The sequence below is a fragment of the Peromyscus californicus genome, unplaced genomic scaffold, assembly GCF_007827085.1.
Source record: "Peromyscus californicus insignis strain IS unplaced genomic scaffold, ASM782708v3 Scaffold_5__1_contigs__length_169319896, whole genome shotgun sequence".
Lineage (NCBI taxonomy): Eukaryota > Metazoa > Chordata > Mammalia > Rodentia > Cricetidae > Peromyscus > Peromyscus californicus.
The window spans coordinates 89,695,713-89,712,753 of record NW_026294573.1 but is presented as its reverse complement, the minus strand read 5'-3'; the positions used below and the strand labels follow the sequence as shown (position 1 = coordinate 89,712,753).

Below are 17,041 nucleotides of genomic sequence, written 5' to 3'. Positions count from 1 at the left end.
GAAATGTAACATATTTGGCATACAGTGAGAAATGACATCCATGAACATGTGACCATATTTTTAAGAAGGTGTGATCTTGCTTAAAGTCCTTTTCTCACATTATCTGTTCACTAGTTGCTCATTCTTGGCTGTATATTCCTTCTGAAGTGGAGCTGTAACTGCCCCAAACTGACAAAATGTTTGAGAAAAATACTGAATAAAGAAAATAACTTATTTTGTTCTTCAAATCCAGAAAATAGTAGCCAAACTTCTGTGCGGCTGCCCCCATGGTCTGTAAAAGGACAACTGATGTCATTGACGCCCTTTCCTCCATTTCCTAGGAACAGAGACCAGGCCTGTGATATTACCAAGTACAGGTCAGAAACAAACCAGACAGACAAATCTTCAAACTCAGTGATGTACACAAAGATTTCTCAGTTGGAAGAGTACAGGATACTTAAATCCAAGGCACACACGGAATTATGTAGCAGACATCTAATAGCATATATATCCCACCACAAACTACACTAAAGAGAAATTTTATCAATAAAAGATTTTGAAAGCAGTAATTCTAACAAACCTACATATTCACACAGAGTACAATAAATACTGTTATATTACTTTTCATTGTCAACTTGATATAACCTAGAGTCACCTGGGAAGATGGGACCTCAATTGAAGAACTGACTCAATTATATTGGCCTATAACCAGGTCTGTGAGAGATTGTAATGTTGGAAGATTGATGTGTGAGGGCCCAGCCCACCGTGAGCAGCACCATCCCTAGGCAACTGGGTTTGGGCTATTATAAGGAAGCCAGATGCACATGAGCCGAGTGAGAGCCAGTAAGTAGAGTTCTGTCCTGTCTCCAAGTTTCTACTTTGAGTTCCTACTCTGACTTCCTTCAATGATGGATTGTGATCTGAAGTGTAAGTCAAACAATTCCTTCTGCTCCAGGTTGCTTTTTGTCAGTGTTTTATCATAGCAAGAGATCAAACTAGAACAAGTACTTTTTTTTTAGTAAATACTTAAAACACATTTAATGTTTAGTAAGCAGCACAGTACCTTCAGAGTCTAATAAATACATACTATTCAGAAGCTTGGGTCTAATTTCCTCATAGTGTGCATCTACCACTCTGTTCACAGTTATGTTACAGTCCTGGGTGATACTAAGCTGAAATTTGGAGATTATCTTTTAAGTAGATACATGTATGTAGAGAGACATCATCTTTATACTGTATGTGGGAATGCAACCATATGTATAAGGCAAAGAGCGAGGGGAAGGAGCATGGGAAATAAAACTGAAATGGCAATGAATCTGGCAGCGGATCCACCTGCTGCACATATATCTTCAATGAGTAGCAAGTGTGCTGATCTGCAGCCTCCTCAATTAGAATCTGAGCAGGTCTACCTCTTGAAATAGAGCTGAATTCCAGTTACATGCCCCTAAAACAAACCACACACTTTAATTGGCACACATCAAACAAAAAAGATCTCTTTTCTTGTTGGAAATATATAGGCATACATTCTCTGTTTGCCTGATTGCCTACTGGAGGGAACTTCAAGGCGATTTTCAGCTTAGGACTTTTCCTTATGCAAATCTTTGAATGTATATAAACAAATGTGCATGAGGGTACAGTATAATATGTAGAAAAGAGAACAAGGAAATCTAAATACTAGGGGATGATGTTGGACTGAATGCAGAAAATGGACATGAGTTATGAAAGAAGTTATAAAGCTAATTGCTTCTCTGTTCTAATTCTGTCATGGATTTTTTTTTTGTTTTTGTTTTTGATAGCAGCTATATGCATAAAAATCTATTTGATAGTGAAACTGTAAAATCCAGTGTGAAATGGCTTCAGAATCACTATTCAAACTGCACAGAAGTTCTATTTGCAAGATTTTTTTTTTTTAGTAAAAAAGCTTATAAATAAAAATACCCAGAAATCTTTGAATTGGTCTTCCAGACAACATGTAATTCTACTGTATGAACTCAGTGTCCCTCCCATTAAGACTAGAGCTATCATGGATCATGGATCCCAAGTGGACAAAATGGAATTGGTTCAAAGGATTGCCACCATAAATTATATTAACATTTTCAGTTCATTATAAAATTGTTTTTTTGGAGATAATGTTTTCAGAATCTAGTGACTGTGAAATGTGTTGTAAGGATTATAAAAGATGTATTAAATACATAAAATAATATACATGCATGGATTACAATGCTTATTTAAATGTATTTTTTGGATAATTTCATGAGTTAGGTACAGAGATAACTTGCTGATATGATCTCTATTTCTGTCATAACAATATTATAAGATGGTTACTACTTCTTAGATCATAAATCACATTCTTGTAGAATATTTAACTATTTGAGGGGGGTGTTACATTTGTTTATGCTGCAGAATATCACTTTAAGTATGTGAAAGTCTGTTACATTTGTTGATGCTGCATTTATTTAACATGTTACATTTGTTTGTCTTGCATTTGTTTAACTATGTAAAGATGTGTTGCATTTCTTTCACCTTGCCTGCCTAAGGCACCTGATTGGTCTAATAAAAGGCTGAACAGCCAATAGCTAGGTAGAAGAGGCATAGGTGGGGCTGGTGGGCAGAGAGAACAAGCAGGAGGAGGAATCTAGGCTCGAGAGAGAATAAGGAAGAGAGAAGGAGGGAGAAAGAGAGGGATATGCCAGGGCCAGAAGCCAGCCAGCTGCCAGACAGACAGACATGAGGAGCAGTGAAAGTAAGACATATGGAAGGAAAGAGGCAAAAACGTCGATGAAGAGGAACAGATTAAAACAGGAGCTAAGCTAAGGCCGAGCATTCATAACTAATAAGTCTCTGTGTCTTGATTTAAAAGTTGGTTGATGGCCCAAAAGAAAAAGCCTGGTACACATTCTATTTCCTAAGACTCTATTCTCAATACTAGAATCATTATAATGAAATTTAACAAGGGAATTGACAATGAGGTTGATATTTCTGGACTATTTTAGAGGGAGGATAGTTGAAAGCTGCAATTCTCTGACTTAAATATGATACATACTTAAATATATGATCACCTTTTACAGCCCATTCCCTATGGTGTGAGGTCTTACTCAGCCTTCATGCAAAGAGGAAGGGCTAGGTCTGGCCCAAACCTATGCCAGCCTGTGTTGACTACCCAAGGGAGGCCTTCCTTACCCTCTATGAGGAGGGGATGGGGTGGGGTGGAGGTAGGTGGGGGGAGCAGGAGAAGGGGAGGGAGGTGGAACAGGGGTTGGTATGTAAAAGGAAAGAAAAAAATTTTAAATTAAAAAAAAAAAGAGAGGAACGGAGCCTATAATGACAAAAGTGACTGATCCATAGGAAAAATCACACACACATCCAGTTCAGAATGTCGGTAAGGTGACAGTGAAGAGCTGGGGAAGGACCCGGTACTTCTCTGGCATCCCGTGAGAACTCATCTCCATTTATGAACCTAAAAAACAGGTTCAGAAACATTTGGAGGCCCTGAAGTCACACATCTTGTAGATAAAGAGGGAACCAGGTCTGCTCATGTTACCATTTTATAAACCATAAGCAATTTCATACTGAAAATTTGATATCTCCTTACATAACGACCATATAATGAGCACTTTCCAAATGCACAGAAATAACCCAAAACAAGACCCAGTTTATATTATAAAGACACTAGCCTTGCTCCTTACCTGCATAACCCAAGGAGCACTCGCAAGTGAATCCCCCAACTTGGTCTCTACAAATTCCACCGTTGAGGCAAGGCAGTGAGTTGCATTCATCAATATCTGTTTCACACTTTAAGCCTAAAATATAAACCAAATACTGAATAATAAATCAAAGCAAGAGAATAATAAATATGCATGGTCAGCTGAAATTAATGATCTCTATAATCTAGATGTATAAGGAAGAGCTACCATCCAGTTGTGTTTAATGAAGACACTATATGTTTCCATATTTAAGATACATTACAACACTACATGGGAAATAGCAAAATATCTCAAAGCATTAAGAGAATGGAGGGGGAAGCTGGCAGTTATAAATAGGAGCCATAAATTATGTTAACCAAAGCAAACCTCACAAAACTATATAGAGTTGCTACCAAGGTCACCTGGCTCAAGAGATGGAGTGGGGTCAAGTTTCGCTAAATCTCAGCTCCTAAACCAGATGCCCTGTAGTGGGCATTGGATTTCCATAGGGTGCATACAGGTTTGCTGGGCTAGCTCTGCTAGGAAACCTCCCCGCCAGGGGAACTTGATCATCAGCATCACCTTCAGACAGAAGAGAAACACTGCATTTCAAGCCATACCTTACACTGCATCAGGAATGCTGGGACTACCAGACTCTCTAGGGTCCAGTGATCTGTAGCTGGGCAAGCGTTCCAAATAGCTATAGCACACACTAATGTATGAGATTCACTATTCTGTATTCCTTCTTTAAGCCACCACTGAAGTGTAGAATTCTCAGAGAAGACCTTCCCTCCTTCCGTTCCTCCCTTTCTCCCTCTCTCCCTCCCTTCCTTCCTCCTTTTCTTTCTGTCTTTTTAGATAGGATCTTGCTGTGTATCCCTGGCAGGCCTGGAACACACTTTGTAGACCATGCTGGCCCTGAACTCAGAGAGATCCCTGGTCTCTGCCTCCCAATGCTGGGATTAAAGGTATGTACCATCATGCCTGGCAAATTCCATATACCCTATGAAATGTCAGCACTTTTCTTTTTAAAAAAGAACTCATACACATGAGCCAACTGTGATAAACAGAATGCCAATATTCTTGCTAGCCTTTGGCTAGCCTTTGTTTCCAATTTTCCTTTTGCTTATTTCTTTTTTGGTGAATTCTACTTAAATATAATTTTCCATGAAAAACTTTCAGAATTCACTGCATACTTTTTTTTGAAGCAAAAGTCTATTTTAGAGAAAATAAGGGATTGTTTTAAATTAATTGCAATTTTAAAATACAGTTTGTTTTCTCCTAAAATTGTTTCTGGACACATCTGCAATATGAACCAAACTGCAAATAAAAATAATTCCTACTTATTCCTATAGCCTCTAGTCCAAAGCCATGAAGTTCTGAAGCTAGAGACAAAGCAACAAAGCTCATCTATGAACAAGAACTTCCACTCTTGAGTAACAAATGGGAGAAGCCAGGAATTTGTTCTAAAATGTTTGTGCTGGACCAAGTTGAGTGTCATGCCTTTAATTTGTGTTATACGACTCCTGGACTGTATTCCAGTTATACCCCCAGCTACGGTGTTAGCTTTCATAGTGAAGTTTTTCCCCCTTTTCTCCAAACTGTACAAAGAAAACTGTTAGGTATGCATGCATTTTATCTTGTTCGACCCCATATTTCTCCTTACTAACATGATCTAATGTATTTTACATGCTGTGTGTTTAGTATTCCATAGTCTGACTCAAGCTGCACCAATTTCACACAAAATGTGTTAGCATTCCTTGATGTCACCTGTGTATCCAGGTGGGCAGAGACAGGCATAGCCACGCCCCAGCTGTTGGCAGGTTCCACTGTTGTGGCAAGGGTTTAAGAAGCACTCATGGAAGACCTACTGGGCAGAAAAGACATGTATTACAGAGAAGCACTCGGGTCATTTCGGAGCATTCCCACCTAGGGGTTGTAATGTTATCACGTTGCTTCTGAGTGAGTTTCTTCAAGCTAGCTGCCATATCATAGGAGCCTGCCATGTATGGGCACAAACAATGATTCTCCAGTGAGGTAAATGCATGCAGGGTTCCTAAGTGCTGGTTGCAGGTTAGAATCCATTAGAGATTTTATTTGAAGTATGCAAAGCACAGGGGTCAACCAAGGCCAGATAAAACAGAGCCTCTAGTGCGAAGTCCATACATGATTATTTAGAAGTGGCCCGTGGACCCCATCACACCACTGCGTTAGAGGCTCCTACAAACTTCTGTGCTCGCCCACCTCATTTTCAAATGTGATGCGTAGAGCCCCAGCAGCTCTCTATGTTGGGCTGCAGGAGGCTGACAGAAGAAATACCGTATCATTGGTTTTAAAAATGCCAATTCCAAGGGACTCTTGACTCTTGGGTAGGATGAATTAAGGGAAATGGCAGACTCTACCCAAAATATCTGACATAGCAGATTATCTTTAAAAAAAAAATGAGGGAAGCAAGCCTGGGAATGGAGTTCCTTGGCAGGACACCTGGCCAGCACTGTGAGGTTGTCAGTTCAGTTCTAAGTACCATACACATGTGTGCACACATGTGCGAACACACATGAGCATGTATGCACATGCACACACACAAGAGGAAAATAATTGGTTTAGTTATGTTCCTGAGTGACAATTCTTAATTCTTTACACATTATTCCAAGAAACAATTTCTTTGGTCCCAAAATATGTTAACAATTTTGAAATAAAATCTGAATTATATTTCTATCCCCCCGAAAGAGGCTTTGGTAAATCAAGCCCCCCTTTTGCAATGATGGATCAACTAGTGAATCAAAGCCTCCCACATCTACATACTGTTGAGCAGGCATTTCTGGGAAAATAACTCCAATTTCTGGTACTAAGAACATCTAATGTTTCACTTTTTGAAAGTTCTTATTAAGAATCGTAACTAAATAGCCCCTTATAGTACTCATAATCTGATGAAGGTTTCAACCCCAGTATTCTGCAATATGTAAAATGGCAAATTATTTCCTGAGCATCCCACTGAAGAAAACGTTCTGTTCAGGGAGCGGACTTGCCTGGCTGCCTACTTCATACTTCTTTTGGGTATGTCCAGGGGCTGCAAGGGGCACGATGCTTTCTTCTGCTGCTGAGAAAGTGGAGCTAAAACCTAAGAAAACAGACAGGCAAAATGTCAGCGGGTGGTAGGTGTGGCTCAAAACTAAACTCTCTCGAAATACTCAGGGTAAGATCTGGTTGCAGAGTGAGTCACGCCACACGCATTTTGTTTTAGTCATACTAAACAGGAAAACATCATGGGTGGCATGTCACTCCATCCTAGACCCTGAGAAAGACACTTGAAAGTTACCAAGTGCAGTGTTTCCAAAATAATTCTTCTAGTCTTGGCATCAAAGAGATCTTAAAGGGGGCCGGGAAGATGTCTCAGTGAGTAAAAGCACTTACCATCAAGCATGGTAGCCTGAGTTCGATCCTAGGACACACATGGGGGAAGTTGTATGTTATGATCCTTGTATTCTGTTGTTTACCCTTCCCACAAGGGTTGTGGCTTGCACATGTGTGTGTGCATATACACACATGCATGCACACACACTTGCACACACATGTGTGCACACATATGACTACATAAATAAACAAATGTAATGAAATTGTTTTAAAAGACCATAGAAGGATGAATTGAACCCAGATATCAAAATCCATCCGAAATGGTGGTGTTCAGAACAGAAGAGACCAGAGTGGCACAGGTAAGACCCCAGTACACAGTCTGAGAACTCACTTGAGCAATCTGTGATGGATGTGGCACCAGTGATGGTCGTAGTTCCGTAAAAGGGACAGGCTAGGCAGAAGGACTTCCCTGCATTGGGCTGGTAATAGTCTCGAGGACATGGATAGCAAGGTGTTAGCCCAGAACGGGAGAATTCTCCTACTGGACACGGCACTACAAAGGAAAAAAGAGATTGTGCATGTGAAATGACTCATTACATCTAAGATAAGCTCCCTAACCTTCAGTTGTGAGAAGCTACTGAAACACTTGTGTTGTCTCTTTCTATTTGGAAAAGGAAGTCCCAGACACCTAATTAAATTAATTAACTGATAGTATAAGATGAAAAATGGTGCATCTGTACATATATATGCAGTAAACAAAGGCACATGCTTTCATAGCAGTACTACTTAGTACCTAATATAAAGCTAAACATACACAGACTATATATATGTATGAATGTCCTGGCCATGGGGAAACAATACAGAAATTTCATTTACTACCAATATTAGTAGTAAAGTCAATTTTAAAACAGTACACCTGAATGGCCAGGAGAAAATATTACCTTGCAAATACTGTTTACTGATGGTGTTAAGGACAGCAAAAACAACCATGGAGCCTAATAAATTTGGCCTTTAAATAAATTTACTGGATTCTTTTTTTTTTTTTTTTGGTTTTTCGAGACAGGGTTTCTCTGTGTAGCTTTGCGCCTTTCCTGGAACTTGCTTTGGAGACCAGGCTGGCCTCGAACTCACAGAGATCCGCCTGCCTCTGCCTCCCGAGTGCTGGGATTAAAGGCGTGCGCCACCACCGCCCGGCTAAATTTACTGGATTCTTGATAATACTATATTATAATCTGGGAAGTATCAATGGTATAGATTTCAGGAGCCTTTACCATAGATTTCAGGAGCCACCCTATGGTGATATTTTATTTGTACTGAAATGTGATTTTATTTGTATGTTAATAAATAAAGTTGCCTCGGGGTCAGGGCTAATAGCAAGCCATAGCAGAAGCTGGGTGGTGGTGGTGCACACCTTTAATCCCAGCACTTAGGAGACAGAGCTAGGCAGATCTCTGTGTGTTCAAGGATACAGTCAGCATGGAGACACACGCCTTTAATCTCAATACCAACCATAGAAGACCTGGAGGTCTGTATAGATGGGCAGTGACAAGGAGGTCATGTGGTTGGGTTTAAAACCAATGAGAAGGCAGAACAGAAAGTCTATATAAAGATAGACACACAGGAAGTAGGTCTCTTGGCTGAAGAGGACAGCAGCAGCAGTGAAGGGTAAGGTTTTTAGCTCTTAGCTCTGACCTCTTGGGCTTTCATTTCTGCATTGGCTCTGTGTTTCTTATTTAACAAGACGGTTACATCTACAGCACCCTACAGAGATGGTGAGATGCATTAACTTATTTGACTACAGTGAGCATATAAGTATGGTGTCAGCATGTCACATGCAACACACCTTAAACATACAAAAATGAATAAATGAATAAGGTAATATGTTTCCAAAGACAATGCCAGAGGTCATTTAATGCCTGTTTTAACTCTACCCTGAAGGCTCAGAATGAGAGGTATATCGTTCTGGCCCTCATAAATCCTTGTCCTATGGGGTGGAATGTGTCAACAACGATGGCCAGTTATCATTTATGGGGCCAAAAGTTTTCAGGTTTTGTAGCCACAAGCCAGAGGATATATGTAAAAAGAGAGAAGAGGAATAAAGGTTGTAGTGCATGGGCATAGTAGTAATGTGTGACATATAATTGTTATAGTCATTATAACAATTAATTTTGAGCATGCTGAGACAAAAAAGGTATTTTCTTTTTAAGAAATGTAAGGCAAGCTCAGCAAAATTGTCATATACAGATTGACACATCTATAAATGTAAATCAATATAGAAAGAAAATAATGATGAAAGAAAGGCAGATGGAAGGAAGGAAAGAAGAAAGAAAGGAAGGAAGGGAGTTGAAAACTAAGAGAAAATATGTGAAGGTCCATTTTGTAAGTCACATACACTTCAGTTTTAAAGTACAATAGTGTTGGTCCAACGCCACAAGAGAGAGCTGAGTTTTTCCTGCCTCTCACCCATGGTGAGGACAATGTGGCTAACTATGCTAGGAATACTAGGAGACACGGGGCATTTACCAGAATTTCTGCCACATTCTGGGAATTAGAACTGCTTAATTGCAAAGTTGGCAACAGACAAACCTCAAGGCTTATTTAGAAAGCTAAAAGAAAGAAAAGTCAAATGTGAGCTCGCTTCCCTGCAAAAATTCCGGTTGCTTGTGGTTGGAGGATGTTGGGGTAGGGGCAGAATTATTTTACTGCAGACTTTCTTTCAAAATTAGTTCCCACATTAAGAAAATCAGAGAGTGTCTAGCAAAGCCATTTCAAGCATAATGTGAGACTTTATTGACTTTAAAATTAAATTGGAGGCAGCTTTGCCACAACAGGCACGGTTTATGGGCTTCAAGCACAGGCTAGAGAAATTCTCTTCTCAACTCTTTGGTCAAACAGTAGCTTGATGGACACTGCTCAAGGAGTGTGTGAGGTCTAAAACTCTTATCTACCATGACCCTGGTCCCCTGAGACAGTTTACACAAATGGGAAGATGTATAAACTTATCACTCAGCATCCATCCTCCTGTGCCCACGGCTCTTAACTTCTGAGGACTCCATTTCCTTAGAGGCATCTCTAGCCTACCCCTTCCATTTCGCTCTTGGCCAGTGGCGAGGAATCTCAGTCTCTTTTTGGTGGTAGCTGTGTGTGGCTGTAGCTCAAGAAGGAAGTGTGTGCATGGCTCCCTTTGTAGCCTGGGGAACTGGCCCAGAGTGGGCTGGTTCTTAGGAACAGCAGCATTGCAATAAGAAAACATCTCTTTTACTCTCTGGGTTGCCATAAACCTCAGGCTTTTAAAGCAGAGTGTAAAGAATGGGAGGACTCATGCTTTTAAGAGTCACCACGTAGCCCTGCTTGTGAGTCTCTGTGATACTGTAGACGCGGCCCACCAACCTTTTATTGTGAATACAACTACACCAGCTTTACAGAGAAACGGACTGTCAGAGTTTCTACAACAGGGTGCTGCTGCTGCTGCTGCTGCTGCTGCTGCTGTGGTGTGTGTGTGTGTGTGTGTGTGTGTGTGTGTGTGTGTGTGTGTGTATACATTTGTGTGTGTTCATGTGTGTATACACATTTGTGTGTGTGTTCTTGTGTGTGTTCATGTGTGTGTACACATTTGTGTGTGTTCATGTGTGTGTACACATTTGTGTGTGTTCATGTGTGTGTATACATTTATGTGAGTGCATGTATTCATGTGCCTGTATACATTTATGTGTGTGTGTATTCATGCGTATGTATGCATCTAGTGACTGAGGCGTCTCCCAACCCGTAACAGATCAATTTTGACTCTCAGTCCCGGTTTTGAGAGTGTAAAGTTTTTATCTTCTAGTTTGTTTACATCTTCAGGAATTTCTGGCTGGATAACTATATGCAGCCAGGATATTAGAGATATTCAAAGTGGAATGCTGACCTTTTCATTTCTATTTAAACCAGTGGCTGCCACAGTGTGATCCCCGGACTAGTAACAGTAGGCATTACCTGAATACTAGGTAGAAATGCACATGACACCCAGTGAATCAAAATTCTGGGGACAGGACCAGAAACCTATATTTCTATGGTACCAGAACGCCTCACACTTTTTACTGAGGCCTGGGATAGAAGTCTTGTGCAATATACAGAGAGCCCATTGTTTATACTGAAGGGCTGACCAGCTGAAAAAAAAGAACTCCCCGTAAAGAAACAGTTATTTACATTCTTTGCATACTGTGGACATTTAGTTTGTTAAAAGCATCCCACTCCTCCACGCAGAGAACTTAGCATATGTAAATAAATATAAACATCTAAAGCATTGATGATAACCTCCACAAGCAGAGATGTCTATGGCTCCTCTTTTTACAGTTGTGGTGGGTTCTGGGCATGAGAGGCAGCTCCGGGATCCAAATTCTGGTTGATAAGTACCCAGTGGACACGATTCGCAGGTCTCAAGCCCACTGGAAGAGTAGGTGCCTTGCTTACACTGAGCTGAAAAGACACATACAATGCAGTGAGCAAAATTGAGCTGCTTAAAATTAGCTGCATACAGCGTAGAGATTCCCCAGTCGAAGGTGTGGCAGAGACGTGAACTCCTCCTCTACAGCCGGTCACATAGGGTACAGCCACCATGCTTCTTCAAAGCGTGGAAGGAAGCCTCTACCTTTGCACTCAGAGATGCTTCTCGAATGGAGATATTCCGTGTGAGTCCTGGGGGGACAAAGCTTGCACTCGAGCTGCCCTTCTTCATCTTGATAAGATCCCATCAGGCAGCTTTCACAGGTGGAATGTTCCAGAGAGTAATAGGTTCCCAGGGGGCAGTTGACTGTGGAGAAAATGGCCAGGAAATTCAAGTTCCCCCACCATGGCACCTTTCAGTTCTTTTTTTCCTATGAAGTTTGCTTCTAGGTACTATTTATTGTTCATGTGTTAAATTTTACTATGAAAGTTTTACCTTCACAGTGAGTAGATCTTCCAGAAACATATTTCTAAAAACCAATAGTAGTAGATTTTCCTTTTGAGAAGATGCATAAGTTTTATTGACCAATCTTAGGGTTTCTATGATAGAGCTTTCAGTAATAGAACTTGTGATGGCTTGGTGATATTGAAAATGTTTTCTAAGTTGTCTCTCTGCATGCTTCCTCCCACCCCATAAGACTAAACTACATGTCCACTTCTGTGTCATTTCTAGAGACAAGAGACACGTCAACACAGTAAGACAAAAACAGATGAGGAAGAGCCTTGGCCGTGCTTAGAGGAGTTCTTGCCCGATGAAGGCGTCCTCTAATCTAGGGGTGCCAAGGAAACAGGCACATTTTATAACTTGTAGTGACATGGAATTTCTGAGGTCAAAGAGAATGTTAAACTCACCGAGCAGGGTGTTATTAAAGTTAGCACTCTAGAGAGACACCTCAACTCCAGACCTGGTGACTCAGAGATGCTAATAAGTACAACGAGTTACCCGGGTGCTTATTAAAAATGGATCCCTAGTTCTCTATCCCCAATGTGTCAGGTGAATTAGTTCATGGCCCTGAGCCATGATGCAGCACAAGCATTTTAAGTTTGGCACAGGCTTTCTGAAGGCCCCACTGAGACAGGAGAGACAGTGGTCAAGATGATTCCTGGTTGTTCTCAGAGTGAAAAAGAAACCAGAGTAGGATCGTAATAACAGCTTTGAATGAGCTGATTTTGTCACCGCAGGGAAAGCACAAATGATATCAGATGGCTGTACACACTGTCAAAGGAGGTTTCCCAGACAGGACACAAGGCCGTGACTTAAAGGAAACCAAGATGAGATTCATGTCATTCACTGTGTTCGGTGTGTGTGTGTGTGTGTGTGTGTGTGTGTGTGTGTGTGTGTGTGTGTGGTGGCTTCTTTAGGAAACAGGTTGGAGCTTATCCAGATTGGAATTATAGCTGTGTGGAGTAGAGTTAAGGAGATAGGGAGAAGGTGGGGAATGACTAGCGAATATGAGAGACTTTGAAGATGTTCTGAAAATAGACAGAGGTAATGGTTGCATCCTGCGAATGAACTTAATGCCACTGAATTGTTCAATTTAAAGTATGTATTTATGTGAAATTTACCCTAATTGAAAAAAAAGTCAAGATTTTAGAATTGGCTGTATACTTAGGAGTCTCTGCTACATCACCTTCTGTGAGTACCTCTCTGGCTTTACTCTTCTAGTCTGTACTGTGTACTAATATTAACAGCACACCATAGAGATGCTGAACGAGATTAAATGGGAGAGGTGTGTATCTGATACACAAAAATGGTCAAATATGTGAGCTACTGTTGTTGGAGCGCGCGCACACACACACACACACACAAACACACACACACACACACACACACACACACACACACACACACACACACACACACAAGTGTCAGTAGAGGCCAGAAGAGGGAATCAGAACCCCTGCAGCTGGAGTTACCAGTGGCTGTGAGCTGCCAAATGTGGATGCTGAGTCATTTCTCTAGCACCACTATGAGGTTTAAAGAGCTATAATTGAATACTAGCCTTGTTTCCCTCACATAAAATACTTGGCTTGTCCTCAACAATGGTGTACACTCAGGTTCTCAAGACAATACAGTGTAGTAATAACCACAGAACAATGCAAAATGCCTGTTTCATATCAATGCTCTTTATACGCATTTAGAAAATATCTGTACCCAGCTCATTTGACCCAGTGCACAGTAAACAGCTAGGTCCCAGGGGAAGCTTACCGCACATGCGCCCCCTCAGCACAGAGCCCGGTCTGCAGAAGAGAAAAGCCTTCTCTGTTTCCAGGGAATTGCTGTCAGCCACCACCATCTCCGAGGCAAGCTGGAAAGAGTACATGGGCTCCTTATTCAAGGTGCTTTTCAGGCGGTTTGTGATTGTTTCCAATGTCTTAATGAGTCGCTGCTGATTTTCCAATTCAATGGTATCATTTCTTTCCTCTGGCAGCGGCACACTAGCTGAGATAACAACACAGCAAAATTAAACATGCATGCAAACACAAACACACATACACATTCACATAATAGGTGTGTTAGGTACTAACTATAATAATAATTTTTACCCCCAAGGAACTCTTAAGGTCCTTCAGAAAAAGAAATTAATTTAGAATAAAGCCAATCAGTTCTGACTGGATAAGTCACATGTGGGTAGTATTAAGAACAAAATATGTTTGTTTGGATCCTTTTCTTAGATGCTGGGTTAACATCACCTGTTGAGGGAATTCATTATGACATGATGAATTATTCTATAGTCTTGCTTTTTAAAACAGGCCTCTTAGTTCACCCTGTCACACACAGGTAAAGCAGGGTGCTGGTTATTCCAGGGACCAGAAAACAAATCGGCAACACTAAACAGGAAACCATGGCCATGCTTAGTTGGCCACGCTCTCTCTAGTTCTTTCCAGGGTTAGTTCCTAATAAACACCAGGCACAACAGATTTCAGAACTAGCTCTCCAAGCCCAGACTTCACCTCATATTACTTCGGCAAATGGAAAGTTTATCCTTACCTGTGATGTTAAAAATTAGCTGAATTTTGGGGTCAGACAACGGGACAGTTCTTTTGATCCGTGCCGACCTGGCTTTGCCCACACCTGTGGGTGTTTCTTGTACAACATCCAGGAAGTGATCGTAAGAGTAATCCAGCCTGTTGCCTGCACCCCAGCCCCCTGGTCCTGATGCAGAGAAACAAGTGATCAGACAGGTGCCTCTTTCCCTGTGTTCAGGTTCTAAAGTCACAAACCAAACTGCCCACAACCGTTTACTCAGTTGCCCCCGGTGTCCATGTGGGTTTGGTCCATAGCCTTACATTGTCATTTTTGGAGGCTTTTGCATTTAATTTAGAGACTATAACCCATTTACCTCTGAAAGTATATGGGATTTACAGCATCTTTAAGTTACCAGGTAATTATCCCCACTTTAGAGGGAATTGGGGAGGATGTGCAGGAGTCTAATCAATTTCCATTTCTCTTCTATACCTTCCTCCAATTTAAAAAATGGCTTTATAAGCTTAATGAACATAGTCAGATTTTCTTTTGTAAATATTATTCAGAATATCTGCCTCATATATTAAAAGTGGGGAAGCCGGCAAAGGCAGCCTGTAAGGTTCGTGTCACTGGAGAAGACATGGATGTGTCTGACTTATGAAGTGCCCTTGATGTCATTGAAATTAACAGCCAGACACCACATTTTCACTTCATGAGGTATGATCCATGATTGTATAACCTCGGCCAAATTGCTTTCATCTTTCCAAACTTGGATTCCTTCATTAATAGATGGAGATAATGAGCCTGACTTCATGGCTTTGTCTGTAATAAGATGGGACAATTTATATGCACCATTTGGTTTAATATCTGACTCATTACAAAACCCCAGTGTGTCAACTAATTAAGTGATACCCATGTTGCTCTGGCCATACTGACGCTTAGTTTTGTCCTTTACACAGTAGTTGTGATTGTGAGCCTGTCACTTAGGTAAACTGTCTTTAAAGATTTGTTTGCTTTTGTATGTATTTAAAAAGCTAGGGTCGATATTTTTGTGATTTTAGTTACATAGTTTCCCACAACTACTATGTAGCGATTATGGAAAATTGGTTTACCATACTTAGAAAATCTTCGATAGAAAAATTTCAGTCTACTTGGAAAAACACTCAAAATTATGCCTAGACTTAGATATTAGATTTTAATAACTGGATTTTATAACCTGGGTGAGAAATATGGCTATTTCCTATGTATAACTATTTTGAATCAATGGCTTACTTGCAAGGCCATTTGAACACCATCTAAAAATTACTGCTTAAATACCTTACGACTGTTATTATAGTCTATGATAGGTCACTTTTTAAATAGTCATCACCATGTGACCTTTATCCTGAAGTGCTTTGGCTAATATTTTAAAGTGACTTATTTCATACCAAAATTTAAGCTATCCATAGTGAATTATCACACGATCAGCTCATATAGTCATCCTAAAATACATGATGAATAAATTAATAAAAGCAAATTTTCTTCTTCTGTTTTCCACCACTCTCGTGGAGTCATTCCATTTTGCTGATCTATCTTGCAAACCACCACCGCTAAAGAATGCCATTACCAATTGCAAAGCCATTTTCATAGTCATAATTATACTCAATGCAGTATTTCTTGGTCAGGTCCTCCAGTCTGCAGTCAATGTCATCGGCATCACTACAAAAAGATGGGACCTGCAAATGAAGATGGAGAGGAAGAGCATGGAAACCACACCCCTGTGTGCTTCCGGTGAGCCCTTGGCTCCCCTGGACCTCACATCCCCACCAGAAGGAGGAGAGGGATGAACCCTGGCTCCCCTGGACCTCACATCCCCATCAGCAGGAGGAGAGGGACCAGCCCTTGGCTCCCCTGGACCTCACATTCCTATCAGTGGGAGGAGAGGGAGGGTCCCGCATGTTTCCAGAACTCTACATGCTATGAAAAGTCCTTTCTCTCCCTCTCTTTCTTCTTCCTCCCCACCATCCCCTCTCCCTCCTCTCTCTCACCTACGGCCTCTCACAGTCTCAGGCCACCAGGATTAAACTTCTATTTTTTAATCTCCACCTATGTCAACCACCCGAAGAAGCACAGGACTCCTGGGATCTCTCTGACCTGAGACTACCACAGTATAGACTTTTTAATCCCTGTGCTGGCTAATCTTATGTCATCTTGACACAGGCTAGAGTCACCTGAAAGGAGGGAACCTCAATTAATAAAATACCTTCACAAGATCCAGCTGTTTTAAAAAGAAAAGATACAGCATTTTCTTTTTTATTTATTTATTTATTTATTTATTTATTTATTTATTTAAGCACTTGCTTAATTAGTGATTGATGGAGGAGGGCCCAGCCCATTGTTGGTGGTCCTGGGTTCTGTAAGAAAACAGACTGAGCAAAGCCATGAGGAGCAAGCCAGTAAGCAGCACTCCTCCATGGCCTCTGCCTCAGCTCCTGCCTCCAGGATCCTGCCCTGTTTGAGTTGCTGTCCTGACTTCCTTTGATGATGAACAGCGATGTGGAAGTGTAAGTCAAATAAACCTTTTCTCCCCAAC

At 41.0% G+C, this 17,041-nt stretch overlaps 1 protein-coding gene across 1 annotated transcript in view; it reads right to left on the bottom strand.

Moving 5' to 3' along the window:
- Nucleotides 1-17,041, bottom strand: part of Svep1 (sushi, von Willebrand factor type A, EGF and pentraxin domain containing 1) — a 177,861-nt gene that overhangs the window by 70,893 nt on the left and 89,927 nt on the right. Inside the window, exons 14-22 of the mRNA XM_052717725.1 lie at nucleotides 16,076-16,184; nucleotides 14,494-14,658; nucleotides 13,711-13,944; nucleotides 11,647-11,808; nucleotides 11,313-11,474; nucleotides 7,408-7,569; nucleotides 6,692-6,783; nucleotides 5,433-5,529; nucleotides 3,666-3,779 (exon numbers count right to left, since the gene is read on the bottom strand). Of these exons, the coding sequence (XP_052573685.1) occupies nucleotides 3,666-3,779; nucleotides 5,433-5,529; nucleotides 6,692-6,783; nucleotides 7,408-7,569; nucleotides 11,313-11,474; nucleotides 11,647-11,808; nucleotides 13,711-13,944; nucleotides 14,494-14,658; nucleotides 16,076-16,184 (1,297 nt within the window). The remainder of the gene's footprint in view (nucleotides 1-3,665; nucleotides 3,780-5,432; nucleotides 5,530-6,691; nucleotides 6,784-7,407; nucleotides 7,570-11,312; nucleotides 11,475-11,646; nucleotides 11,809-13,710; nucleotides 13,945-14,493; nucleotides 14,659-16,075; nucleotides 16,185-17,041) is intronic.